The 13249-nt window shown below is 35.9% G+C and overlaps 1 protein-coding gene across 4 annotated transcripts in view; it reads left to right on the plus strand.

The window, feature by feature from the left end:
• The window catches only part of kcnip4a (potassium voltage-gated channel interacting protein 4a), a 115113-nt gene that overhangs the window by 48262 nt on the left and 53602 nt on the right, over positions 1-13249 (plus strand). Inside the window, exon 1 of one of the 4 annotated variants that reach the window (XM_027169278.2) lies at positions 8364-8553. The exons of the other annotated variants lie outside the window; for them this stretch is intronic. Within the exon in view, the coding sequence (XP_027025079.1) occupies positions 8496-8553 (58 nt within the window). The 5' untranslated portion in view covers positions 8364-8495. Of the gene's footprint in view, positions 1-8363; positions 8554-13249 lie in introns of those variants that run through there. 4 annotated transcript variants of the gene reach the window in all.

A 13249-nucleotide genomic window follows, 5' to 3' on the forward strand; every position in this document is an offset into this window, starting at 1 on the left:
AAACTTCTGAAACATTTAATCTCTAGTTATGTTGAAAACAACCGCATGTATCCTGATCATGAATCAAATTTGTCTTTAAATGTTTAACAAGTCTATCTGCATTAAGCTGGCATGCTAATCTGATTCTATTTTTCACTGAAAGCTGATCAAGCTTCAGCAATCAATACTTTACAACAAATATGGTAAAATCAATACAGCAAATTAATTAGAAGGAGCTAAAGGCATATATGCGTATTTATAAATGCCAACGTTTAATCATGTGTACTATAAAAGAATCGGTAAGAGATTTGTCCATTTTTAATGTAATACTTAAAGCTACACTTTAAAGCTAAGCTTAAGTGGGCCCAGGCGAGCCAAGAGTTGTAAACAAAAGCTGTAAAATGATATTTGTTAAATACTGTATATGGTATTTATGGTATAGCACTTTAATTTTATTATTAATTAAATTTAATTATCTAATAATATGTAAGTATATAACATGCCTTATTAGATTTATTTATTCATCAATAACTAATTTGATAGCATCTGTAGGAGTTGCATGGCTGTGTGACATAGCTACTGGGTCCATGTTGAAACTGGGACATTGGGAGGAGAGCTAGCACACTAAGTGCTCAGTTACAGGGTTGAAAGACATGCAGATGTATTGGTTACAGTTTGTAAGTCATCTCTAGGGGAAAGGGTTTCCCTCGGGCACATGAGCTGGGCTATAAATAGGTAAGCAGACCAGCCGGTCAGACCTCACCATAGGTTGACTGTGAAATTTGTGCTAGTGTACCTGATATACCTGATTAACCATCTGATTGATGGCTGTTCTCTAGTATGTGCTTGAAAGGAGTCTTTGTTGATGTTCTGATCTTGTACTTATCATGCCCATATTTGTTGACTGACAAAAAAAAAAAAACGATGTGTGAATCATTTATCAATATTCAAATACTAACCAAGCTGCCCAACATATAAAACACTATTTAACACATCGAAATGAAAGCATTCATTTTTAAATAATTTTGAATAGCAGTTCTCTGTCAAGGAACTACTAACAATAAATATTTTTATTGATGCATCATTCCAGATTCTTATATTACCAAGAATACAAATGAATCTAAGAAAAAGACAGAGGCAAATGAAATGCAATGTTCCACTCCTTTTAAGCCTCCGCTATCCCAGTTAAGGGACGTCGTAATGCTAGAGTATACAAAAACAGTCTATATAATTTTGTGCTCTCAACATTTTGGTAGCAATATTGGGGAAGATGTGACAGCCCGATGTCCAGATATAAACGTTTCCCCATACAGTGGATGTATTTATTTACAGCACTAGCGCAGGTGATTAAGCCTAATCTACAAGTGAGCTGAACAAATATACTGATGTACCGTAGTAGACGGCAGTTACAAATAATACAGCGTCTCAAGAAGATATTTGAAAATGTACTTTAACTAATATAAAGTACTGTTTTTAGTAATATAATATTATTATACAGAGCAATAGTTTATCAAACTGATATTTCAGTACTGTTTAAACTGTAAAAACTTTGTGCGAGTAGAAGACAGGAAATACAGTAAATAAAGAAATTTAGTAAACTTTTAGTAGAATTTTTGCTTTAGTAGATCTTGCTTAGCGTCATAGATAGATGGATAGATAGATAAATAAATAATGCAAAAAAGAGCCTAATGCATGGTGTTAGCCAGTCACAGAAATTGTATTCAAGAAACTGTCTAAATTGGACATTTTTTGGTTTCCATAGGCACAGCTATGTCAGAAGGAGTAAAAGAAAGATGGCTGTATGTGTGAAGGGTTTTGTGAAGCACAGTGACAGCTCTGGTGAGAATCACTGGAATTATGACTGCTGTGAAAAATAAACAGATTCTTCACGTTGTTTTAGAAAACATCCAAAACTTTCTTTTACACTTTCTAAGTGTAACCCAGAACTATTTTAATTGTGAATTCTAACTCTGTTAAAAAAACAACAACACTGCACTAATGATTCCTATTGTAAACATGCACATGTTTTTCCTTCATGTAAATGTTTTTCAAATGTGGCCACTGAACCCTGGACAAATGACATATTTTACTGATATTGATGAACCTTTGTATTAAACACTCGATCATTTCTCTGCAAATATTAATGCACATTTGCTGTATATTTACAATTTCCATTTACTGTATATTGCATTTGATGTATATTTACAGTTTATTATTCATTTAATAAAAAAAAATGAAATAGTAATTGTGTCATTGTGTGCAAAAGTTTAGACACCCTAATGTAGATATCATAAACCTTGCAAGCTTTTTTGTTAACTTGCTCCCATTACACCTGGACATATTAGACTGTAAGGGTCATTCCAAAAGCTAAAAATTGTCATACTTCAGCTTTGGTTTAGATTATTTTTCTGTTGTAGAAGCTGAACTGTTTACTTTATTGTTTTGACTGAAATCCATACTTGTATCTACACGTGCAGTCTTTCCTGAGCCACTGGCTGCCACATAAACCAAACCAAATCTCAAACCATAATAGATTAACCCAATGGTTCATGTACACAAGCTGTTATTTTCATCAAATGCTGCTTTTTTCCTTCAAACATTTGGTGACTATGTAGAAAATGGGTCATGGCACTTAACCAGATTACAACAAATGTTAACTTTTCTGATAAAGTTCACAGATAAAGTTTTCTTTGTGATGTCTCTTCCATGGAGATGCTGCAAATTAGAACAAGGCTCTTAGTGTCGTATTTGCTTTGTCTTTCTTCCCAGTCTATAGACAGTTTTATATATAAAGTTCTTGCCTTGACATTCACAGTTTCTCTTAACTGCTCTTTCTTAATAATATTTCAGACAGTGGGATTTGTGACCTGGAAGCACTTTGCAATTTCTTAAGCCTTTGTCTGCTTTACAGTCATCATACATGTCAAATACAGTATATTTACAGGCGTTTGTAAGGCACAAGCCATAGTGACTAAACATGCCACTCAAATGGGACTGACTGAAATTTGAAAGATTTTTTTATATTCCTTTTTGATCTGATTCAGTTTGTCATTGTTAAAAATCAAGGATCCCGGCTTAATCTGACCTCAAAATAAAAACATTGATTGTGCATAATTGGCTAAAGAATGACTATAAGAAGAGTGTGAATCTTGTGATAATATATGGAAACGGGATTAGTTCAATGTGTAACACAACAATGGGTGATTAACATGTTTTAAACCCAGTCAATTTTGACAGACAACACCAACCATGGATGCCTGATTTGAACACACCTCAGTGTTTAGGTATCTGGTTAGACAAAACACACACACAATTCTTTGTGTAGTAACAGCTGATGCTATAAGGAGCCTTTTCCCATATATGTGTTGACTTAACCTCATCCTAGAGGTATATCATAAACCTTCATACACTTTATTTTCAGTGTTCTTGTTATTGTTTAGCTTTTGGCATAAAATATCAACATATTGCCGTGGAGTATAAACCTTTACCAGTATAAAATAACTTGCCTATAGGTAGATCCTGTCTGGTGGGCTTTGACTTAATGTAAAAAGAAAGTTCTTTTTAAATCCTAATGCTTCAGAGACACTGTGTCCAAGAGAACTGGAAACTAATCAAAGTGCTTGCAAGTTCCTTGCTGATTCAGTTAAAATCCATTACAGTCAGGCAGAGATATTAGTCTTTGACACCTTTTATTTGATTAAACTGAAATCATCTACATTTTCTTGCTCACCACTAGATATTAAATTTCACTGCTTTACTTTGATTTCAGCAAGGACCAAGGGCTTTGTAATAAAATATATTTCCCAGAGACAGATTGTTGGCAAAACCACCTGTCACAACGATTCCGAGGTCTGTCTGTGATGAAATGTTTTGCTTTAGAATAAAGTATTATGGGAAGTCTGCTACAAGGTGATGCAGTGCCATGTGACAGAATTTCTCAAACACTGAAAAAAAACCCTGTCTTATACTGCCCCTTTGTGGTAACTTAAAATAACTTTCTGCACTGTTATTGACATGGCATATTTTCCAGTGTTACCTATAAATGACAACAAGTACTGACCATGTGATAAACTCGTATTCACATATTATTTCTCTTCTGAAATTGTGCAGAAATTGTACTAGGTATCTCTATTACTGTATTACTATATTGTAACATCTCTGATATAGATAGATAGATAGATAGAGAGAGAGAGATGGATATATAGATAGATAGAGAGAGACAGGCAGACAGACAGAGAGAAGAGACAGACAGACAGACAGACAGACAGACAGACAGACAGATAGATAGACTAGTGTCAGTCCTTATGGTGCATAAAATGCTAAAAAAAAATAATAATAAAGTATCCACGTAAATATAAAAGAGTATAAACATTAACATGTGACCTGATAAAATATTTAATTGAAGTAATAATCATCTGAGATAGTGCAATTAACATATTGCACATAAACATTCATTCATTTATTCATTCATTTTCTACCGCTTATCCGAACTCTCGGGTCACAGGGAGCCAGTGCTTATCTCAGGCGTCATACATCCTGGAGGGAGTTTGCACATAAACGGTGTATTATAAATGTAACTCGAACAATTAAAGTTATGTTTAAATAATATTAAGGAATCGCACATCCAATGTCTTGTGGTTGAGTATAAATAAATACGAGGTAGGAGTCAATGAAACATGTATACGTGAGTGTGTGTAGTGTAATCAGTTCCATGTGTTCAGTAATATAGTAATATACTTACCTTAAACTGTTCCTGGCCCTGTTTTGGTCAAGATGACTCATGTAGATATTTAGTAAAGGTTTCATTTCTAATTTTAGAATTCTAATTCTAATCTTAGATGAATTTCTGTAATGAATATAACCAAGGGGGGCACAGTGGCTTAGTGGTTAACATGTTGCCTCACACCTCCAGGGTTGGGGGTTCGATTCCCACCTCCGCCTTGTGTGTGTGGAGTTTGCATGTTCTCCCCATGCTTCGGGGGTTTCCTCCGGGTACTCCGGTTTCCTCCCCCGGTTCAAAGACATGCATGGTAGGTTGATTGGCATCTCTGGAAAATTGTCCATAGTGTGTGAGTGAATGAGAGTGTGTGTGCCCTGCGATGGTTTGGCACTCCGTCCAGGGTGTATCCTGTCTTGATGCCTGATGACGCCTGAGCACAGGCTCCCGGTGACCCGAGTAGTTCGGATAAGCGGTAGAAAATGAATGAATATAAACAATTACAGAGAGGATCTCATTCACTCATTCATTCTGATATCCACTTTATCCTGGTCAGTGGTACTGTGGATCTGAAGCCTATGCCATGAGCACTAGGCAGGAGGCAGGAATACAGTATAGCTTGGATAAGATGCCAGTCCATCTCAGTACAGAGATTTTGTTCTTGGTATTTTGTGAAGTAACAAGATGAATGAAGATTACGGTTATAAGATTAAGGTTGGGCCGAAGTTAGCCTACAGTACTTACTTTGACGTATAATTTGTACTCCGCTCATGTGATTAAGAGTAAATGAAAAGCGCTAAAACTTAACCGCAATGTTTCTGGTTTGTACAATTCTTCAAATATTTTATTCACATTCTGTGTACACTTCTACAATCAGTATTGTATCACATTTCATTATCTAGCATAAAGTTCTCATTTCCACCAACATTACATTTTTGCAACGTTTATTTCATCATTTTGAATGTTTATCAATCTAAACAATGAATTTTCGATGCTGAGCTTTCTCTGATGCAGTTTATCTGAATATTTTACACAGTGAATTGTAACAGTTTTAGTTTACTTTACTATTATTTGAGATCCAAAGAAGCCATTTACACAGCTATTTAATATAGCCTCCTCTAACATCCATCAGGACGTCCTGCTGCTTTCTTCTGTTTACTTGGGAACAGATCCAGTTAGTGACTCTAATGAACACGTTAGTTTTAGTTGTCTACATACACTTGGAATTTCAGGACATTAAAAGAAAAAGCAGACCAAAAAAAAAGTGTAATCCTTTCAATTTATTGCAAGACATCTAATTCTTTCTTTTTTCTTTTATTTATTTATTTATTTGTTTATTTATTTTTATTGTCTGGTATTATCACCATTCTTTGCCAAAACATTTTTTCTTTAATTGAAGGAAAGAGCTGATTGTATATGAGATTAGATAGTTCTAATCCCAAAGTGCACACTGCAAACTCTGGGTCTGCAGTAACATAGAGTTCACTTCAGTACAGAGCATTTTGATGCACTATATAGCCAAAATTCTGTTGCACTGTAAACACCTGATCATCACACCATTACTGAGTCGTCTCCAGACTCCAAGCAAGCTGAAGGATCATATTCAACTGGATTTATACTTTATTCAAATTCAGCATTTATGGATCTCCACCAGTTGATTTGCCTGCTTAAGGTTACGATAAACACGATGGAATAATTGTAGTATGATTTAATTTTGATTGTCATCCTTTCCAAGTAGTTATGTAATTAGCGATTTTTTTTCCGTTTTTTTTTTTGTTTGTTTTTTTCTCACACACTAGACTGGACAAGGCAATGACTATCATACAAAGAAATGCAGCAAAGTAAAATATACTTCATATCCTACACACAGTTTGTGTGTTTATAGTTTATAGCTTATTCTACATACTTTTGTAACACGCTCACAGAGGTTTAAACCATTTTAAGCCACCCACTTTCTTACCCTATTTGTCGCTTTTTTCCTTGTCAAATATGGGACTAAACCCTGACTTACCTTGATAAAATGCTATGCTCAAGAAATTGCTTATAAATCTAACTCACAGAGTGACAGCAGAGAGTGAGACCCTGTTATTGAAAGCCAGGCAGTTTTTTTTAACTTCATGACCAGCATAAATTGTACATAAGTCAAAGGGAAAGCAAAAACAAGGATGTTTTTTACCTTTTTATTAACCTTGGACATTTTAGCTCTATGACCTGATTGAAGAGTAGTGCTGGTCATTTCATACTGAATTCAAAGCTCAGAAACTGAAAGCATCATCTTGTGAAAATATCAGGTCAGAAACACGACACTGAAATGACTTGAGATAAGGAAAAAAGATGGAGATGTATTTATGATTATATATATATACACACATCTGATATGTGTGAGGCTGTGTGGTTGAGCTGTGTGTGAAACCCTACTGTATTTAGCCTTGTCATATTCCTACCATCATTATCCCAACAAAGTGAAGACTGATTACAGCTGTAGCAGGAACCTGGGTAAAAGAGGACCTTTTCCATTCTGTGCTTTTGTACTGAGGTTCCTGGGAATAATTGCCCAGTGACTAACCCTTCTCAAGAGTTTATTTAGATTCCAGAAAAACTGCAACTATGCTTAATTTGCCACTTAAGTCACTGCTTCTGTTGTCTGCTGTGTGGGTGAAAGAGTGTAGTGTAATTATTTCGTATGTGTGTTAGAGAGAGGAAGCAGACTGTGTGAAGTTCACGAGCTCACCTACAATTAAATGAAGCTCATTTTAACCTCAGAGAGGTCCAGATTTTCGTTTATTTTCATCTGTTTATAATTTAAGACATTCATCGTTGTATTACATTCAACCTGTAGTGTTCTTAGAGATCACAGAAAGGTTCCATTGAAGTATTTCATTTCCTTTTGGCTTTTCTGTGAACACAATCTACACAATCACAGTTCTGACATCGTACCTTCTTTGTAGTCATCTCAATCCTGCATCTCATTCTATATTCCTTCTAAGCTACCTGAACTTATGCATGCTCCCTTGTGATTGCACGATTGTAATTACTACCACTAAGGCATTCATGATTAGGATTAAACAACATAAAGCATAGTGCTGTATTCATCTTTTTAGTTTAGATCCAAGTGATTTTCTTATTCTTACGCCATCTCTGATGCATAACACAGCTTTCTCACATTTCTGTCAAGGATAAATCTGCTAAGCAGATTTGTAAATGAAGGTTGCTGACAAAGATTAAAGTTAAATAGTGCTGATTTAAATGACACCTCTCAGTTGTCTGAAATCATCTTTACTAGTTTACTGGAATGATACGTATATGATATGAGTAGTCATAGACAGTTTAAAAGCAGCCCATATGCTTGTTGCTATCAAATCTCTATCATGCTGCCCGCCCTCTTTTTTTGCCCTCCGTCCCTCCCCTCTTTCCCTTTCCTCTTGTGAAGCGTCTGTTAGAGTGGAGATGCACAGTTGGAGGTAGCAGAATGCGCATACAGCTCATTTATCTAGTTACTCAACTGAGGCAAAGTTAACAACGTCTTTTGAGAAAACTGATCATCATCTTGCCAAAGTTTCGAGAGGACCAGATCCATCTTAGCGTCCACGCCAGAGTGTCGTACTGAGTGAGGAGGCGGGAGTGAAGACTCGGTCAGATCAGTCTCTTGAAAAGTGTGAGAAGTGCAGGGATCTCTGAGGGGAGAAGGGATACACACTGTTTCAAGACGCCTAAAACACTCAGCAAAATAAATTCAGAGGAATTTTAACAGAGACCTTAACACACAGAGAGAGAGAGAGAGAGAGAGAGACGTTGCAGCATGGGTGCACTAATGGTCATTTTCTCTGTAAACCAGAAGCAAAGAAGAAAAAGGAAAGGTAGGTTATTTAATGGGGTTTCGTAACATGATGGAGTGTGGCATGGATGAAACCACAATGTTAACTACTATATTTTAATACTTATGCTTAATATCGATATATATGATTTTTTTTAACTAGTCGATTATTAATAATGCTTTTTTTAGGATCATTCTGAAATTAACAAAGGTGTTCATGGGGAGTCACAAAGGTGGGAAAGAATAACAGCTAGAAGACTAGTTTATTTAGCACTTATTTGTTATATAATAAGTAGCTACTTTATTATTACTTTTTTGTTTTATGAAGCTAACATTAGACTGATGAAAATGTCCAGATCAGCTGATGTTACACCAATTATTATTTTATTACAGAAATAATATTGTCTTGTTCACTGTGTTGATCATCATTAAGAGCTGTGCCTATATGGAAAGTTATATTTAGTGTCTCATTTCTAACCTATATTTTATGGATGTTTTGTGGAACAGGTCGAGAGTAAAATGAATGGGTGAGCTCGGTCGCTCTCGCAGGCAATAGATCACAGAGCAGACAGAGTCTTTGCATTGTAAGCAGAAATGAGGGGAACCCAGTTTCCAGACGCTGTAGTGCTCATGCGGTTGTAACTATGTTTACTTGAACACTTTCTGGCTTGCTGTCACCAAAACATTGTTCATGTCAAGAACAGAAGAAGTGTGTCAAAGTATGGGTATGTGTGTTAGAATACCTGGGATCTGTACAGACTGGTTCAGTTTGTTGTACCTTGATACTCTGGACTAATTGTCTAAAGACTTAAAACATTAACAATCTTAACCGTTTTTCTATACAGTCATCTGTCTCTTGCTTTAATTCAACTATTTAAATATGATCAAATATAAAAATGATAATTGGTGTTTGATAACTTTATAAAAACATGTAAATAGTACAGCTTCATGGCAAATGCCAGCTATTTATTAATGCACTTTCTGTCGTTTATGAAATAACAATTAATTCATGAGAGCTCTGCAAAAGATAATCTAGCAATTCCTTGTTTCGTACTTTATCCTTGATTTGTATATTTTAAAATATTTTATTTCATATCCTTCAAGTAAGGCAGGCCAATCAAAAGCATGTGTTTATAAAAATAAACTCTTCTGTCAAAATATCTTTCACTAGACACCAAAATGTAAAATAAATACGAGGGACCGGAGATACGTCTATAGACAATACGAGGCTGTATTTTCTTATTTAGATCTTATATCCTGGTATCTAATTCACTCCTGATAGGTAAGGCTCTAAAATATTGTTCCTGGGTGTAACGTGACCCAGTATAAAATATTGTATATTTCATTCACTGTGGTGGTCCAGATTCATAGATTATGCAAAAAGATATTGGAAGTTTCCACAGATAAAGCCTTAAAATATAAATTGAACTAATTAATCTTTTAGTAAGGCTTACATGGAAAAGTAGGGCTTACATGAAAACTTTTTTATTATTACATTTTAAACGAATGTACAAAATCTTTTTAGTCAGTTCACATGAGGAAAACATGGGAACGTATTATGTGGTAGCCTAGTGGTTAAGGTGTTGGGCTACCGATTCATACGTCCACCAAGCTGCCACTGCTGGGCCCTTGAGCAAGGCCCTTAAAATGAGATTTTATAAAAAAAAAAAGTAAGTCACTCTGGATAAGGGCGTCTGCTAAATGCTAAAAAGTTATCAGTACTACTTCATGGCCACTGATACCTTAAATGAATCCAGGAGAAACATCTCATCTTTCCAAATCTTTCACAATACATTATCCTTAAAGCTAAAAAACAAAAAAATACTGAAAAACATTCTCCCATTCTCTATGTAATCGATAAAATGTTTGTGAACACTCTGACTTAAAATAGTATTTATATTAATATATAAATTAATTAATATATATTTATATATATAAATTAATATATAATTTATATTAATATATAAAAATAAATGAATACATTTTAGCTACATATTTACATGAATCTAGTACAATTTATTTCTTTAGTTTTTGGTTGGTGTAAAGAGTGAGACAGTATATTTTGACCTTGTATGGACATTTATTTTTTCTTTGAAACAGAGAATTATAAAATGAAACAGAACCCTGTGAGTGTATCCAGGCCTTTGATGAATATTGTGTACTTGTCTTCAAAAACACTGAACATGATGTTTTGCTGCCACTCAGATGGCGGTACTGCTTTCCTCTCACCCACCTACACAGTGCCTTCTGAAGAGCTCCTGTGTTTCAGTGGTGCCTCTTATGAAGCAGAATTATGCTGGCATAATGCATACAGGCAAACACATGATGCATTTTGAAGAACACTACAGGGACTATAGTCCTACTCTAGTTACTGAGAGCTCTTAAGCACTTAGCTGTGTCGTGTCTCACTTTACATTTCCACGTCAATTCTTCAGCTTCAATCTTAACCAAAAGTGACTAAGCAGGTGGGAGGAGCACACATTGTGTATTTGTACAGTAGTAGCAGAAGGCACATGGCACTCGTGTGTCAGGGCCACTCGCATTCCTCTTGCCGTGTCCTCTAATTGAATTTGTTTCCTTGGTCACCCACTGACTGGCCTTTGCTGCTGGCTCCAGTTCCGCCCTGGTCCTTCTGGTGTTTACACTGATAAACAGGGCAAACAGAACACACACGATCCCCTGTGCCCACTGCAGGGAGAGCAGCTGTCACTCAGTGTAGGGTAGTGACTGCACACTTCTTTATACAGGCTCTCACCAGCAACAGTGTGTAGATCATCTGAAGTGAGGTTATGAAACCCACTTTATCTTGTTTAGACAGTCATATTGTAAAGCCCGGCTTATGTATGCTAACATATTAATGGATGCATTTTTAAAAACAAAGAACTGACAACATTTTTAGTGTTATTATTGCACCTAATGGTCAAAATTGGCATAAATGAAACAGCATTAAAGGTGGGGTCTCCATTGTTTGAGAAATGCTTCAGAAAACTGAGCCGCGAAAACAAAAACAAAACAAACGTGTAGCCAATGAGCAGAAAGGGGCGGGTCTTGTCAATATGTGCAGAGTGAGTGTTCAGTGCGCATGTGTGACATTAGCAGAAAGTGGTTTTAGCAGTGACATGGAGGATAAAAACAAAGAAAGAAAGCGAAGAAAGGCAAGAAGTAGGACGTGTTAATATAGGATCAGCTTTCCAGCGCTGGAGAGAACTGAAGGAGCGGGAAGTTGGCCGCATATTCACAGATTAGAGTTTCCCGAGTCAATGACTCCTGAGCTAAATGCTGTTTTGTTTTGTTTCACAGAACTAATATATGCCGTCCTTTGCATGATTATGCTTGTGTGTCATTTTTGCTTGTTTGTTTATCTGTAATCGTATAATGTAATGTAATGTAATCGTGTAAATGTAATCTTCAGCTATGATAAAGACACATATCTTTCCATTAGTTGCCTGGGTTACGTATGTATGTGTGGGCCGAGCTATCAATACAGGGGTGGGACCCATTTGGATTAGGGGTGTGTTTGTTTTGGTGATTTCAAATGTCAACATTGGCTTTCAAACAACAGAGACCCGACCTTTAATTGCTAATAGAGGCCTATAGAAGCAGCAAAGGCAGCAACGTGCACCACGCTCAGTCTGTGAACACTGACCAGAAACAGTGGAGAGGAAAGTTGATCCCAGGATTGTGTTTTTATGCCAAGTTGGACTCATTTAAAAACACTCTGTGGTTAGCAAGATAGCATATTTTTCAGTAAACAAAAGTGTAAGTAGAGACAGTGTGACTATGATGTACAAAACCATTTTTTATATTGAGATAGGAGACATATCAAGACCAGGTTTTTTAGAATTTTTAGACATTGAGAACAAAGACAAAAGATTTTCCATATCTTGAGTATATAATTCAAGGTTCTGTACTATTACTTGGTTTCTTCTCACATTCTACACGTAATGGAGATAAAGCCAGAGACGTATTTCAGTGCAAATGGAACAAAAAACAGTGGAATATAGCAGGAAAATGCAGCAAGCAATAGACTTCAGGGACAAGACTGTTGCTGGCAAAGCAACAAACATGACATGATAACAAAGGCTAGATAAAGATACAGGAACCTAAATAGTGTGTCTAATGAAATAACCCAAAAAAGGTGAGAATAAACAAGGTGGGAAACTAGGATAAACGTTAGGTAAGTTTGCCCGCTGGTGGTCTCGGGATTGTCCGTTGTGGGTCTGAGGTTAGATATGTTGTGATAGATGTGTTGTGATCAGGTGACACTCCAATGGATTTGAGCTAAAATTAAATGTGTTGCATAAACCTATAGAGTCCATGCTAGTGCGAGTGCTCACTGTCATTAAAGAAAAAAGAGGACATCAAAAGGGGCTGTCAGTATTATCATTTGTAAAGTAAATTGTTAACTGAGATTAGAAAAGAATAAATGCAAAATAAAAGAATTTTCACTAGTTCACTCAGATCTTTGGACTCAAGTCTATATTGAAAATATAGAAGTGGAGTTTTATGAAGTAGGTTCTGTATATACTAAAGATGTATATGTGCATTATTGCGTGTCTCTCTTTTCCAATGCCTGGAGATTTTGCTGAAATCTGGTTAATGATATTAGCCTTCTACGTGTGCCTCACCCAGTGTAACAGTCTCTCAGCTTAATGAAAAAAAAAACTTGTTTCCGCTATGTCATTGTTAATGTTCTTCTGCTCCACCAAAATCTAAGGTTATGAACTGCTGCTGGGAAT

Source organism: Tachysurus fulvidraco, chromosome 1 (assembly GCF_022655615.1).
Source record: "Tachysurus fulvidraco isolate hzauxx_2018 chromosome 1, HZAU_PFXX_2.0, whole genome shotgun sequence".
Taxonomy (NCBI): Eukaryota; Metazoa; Chordata; class Actinopteri; order Siluriformes; family Bagridae; genus Tachysurus; species Tachysurus fulvidraco.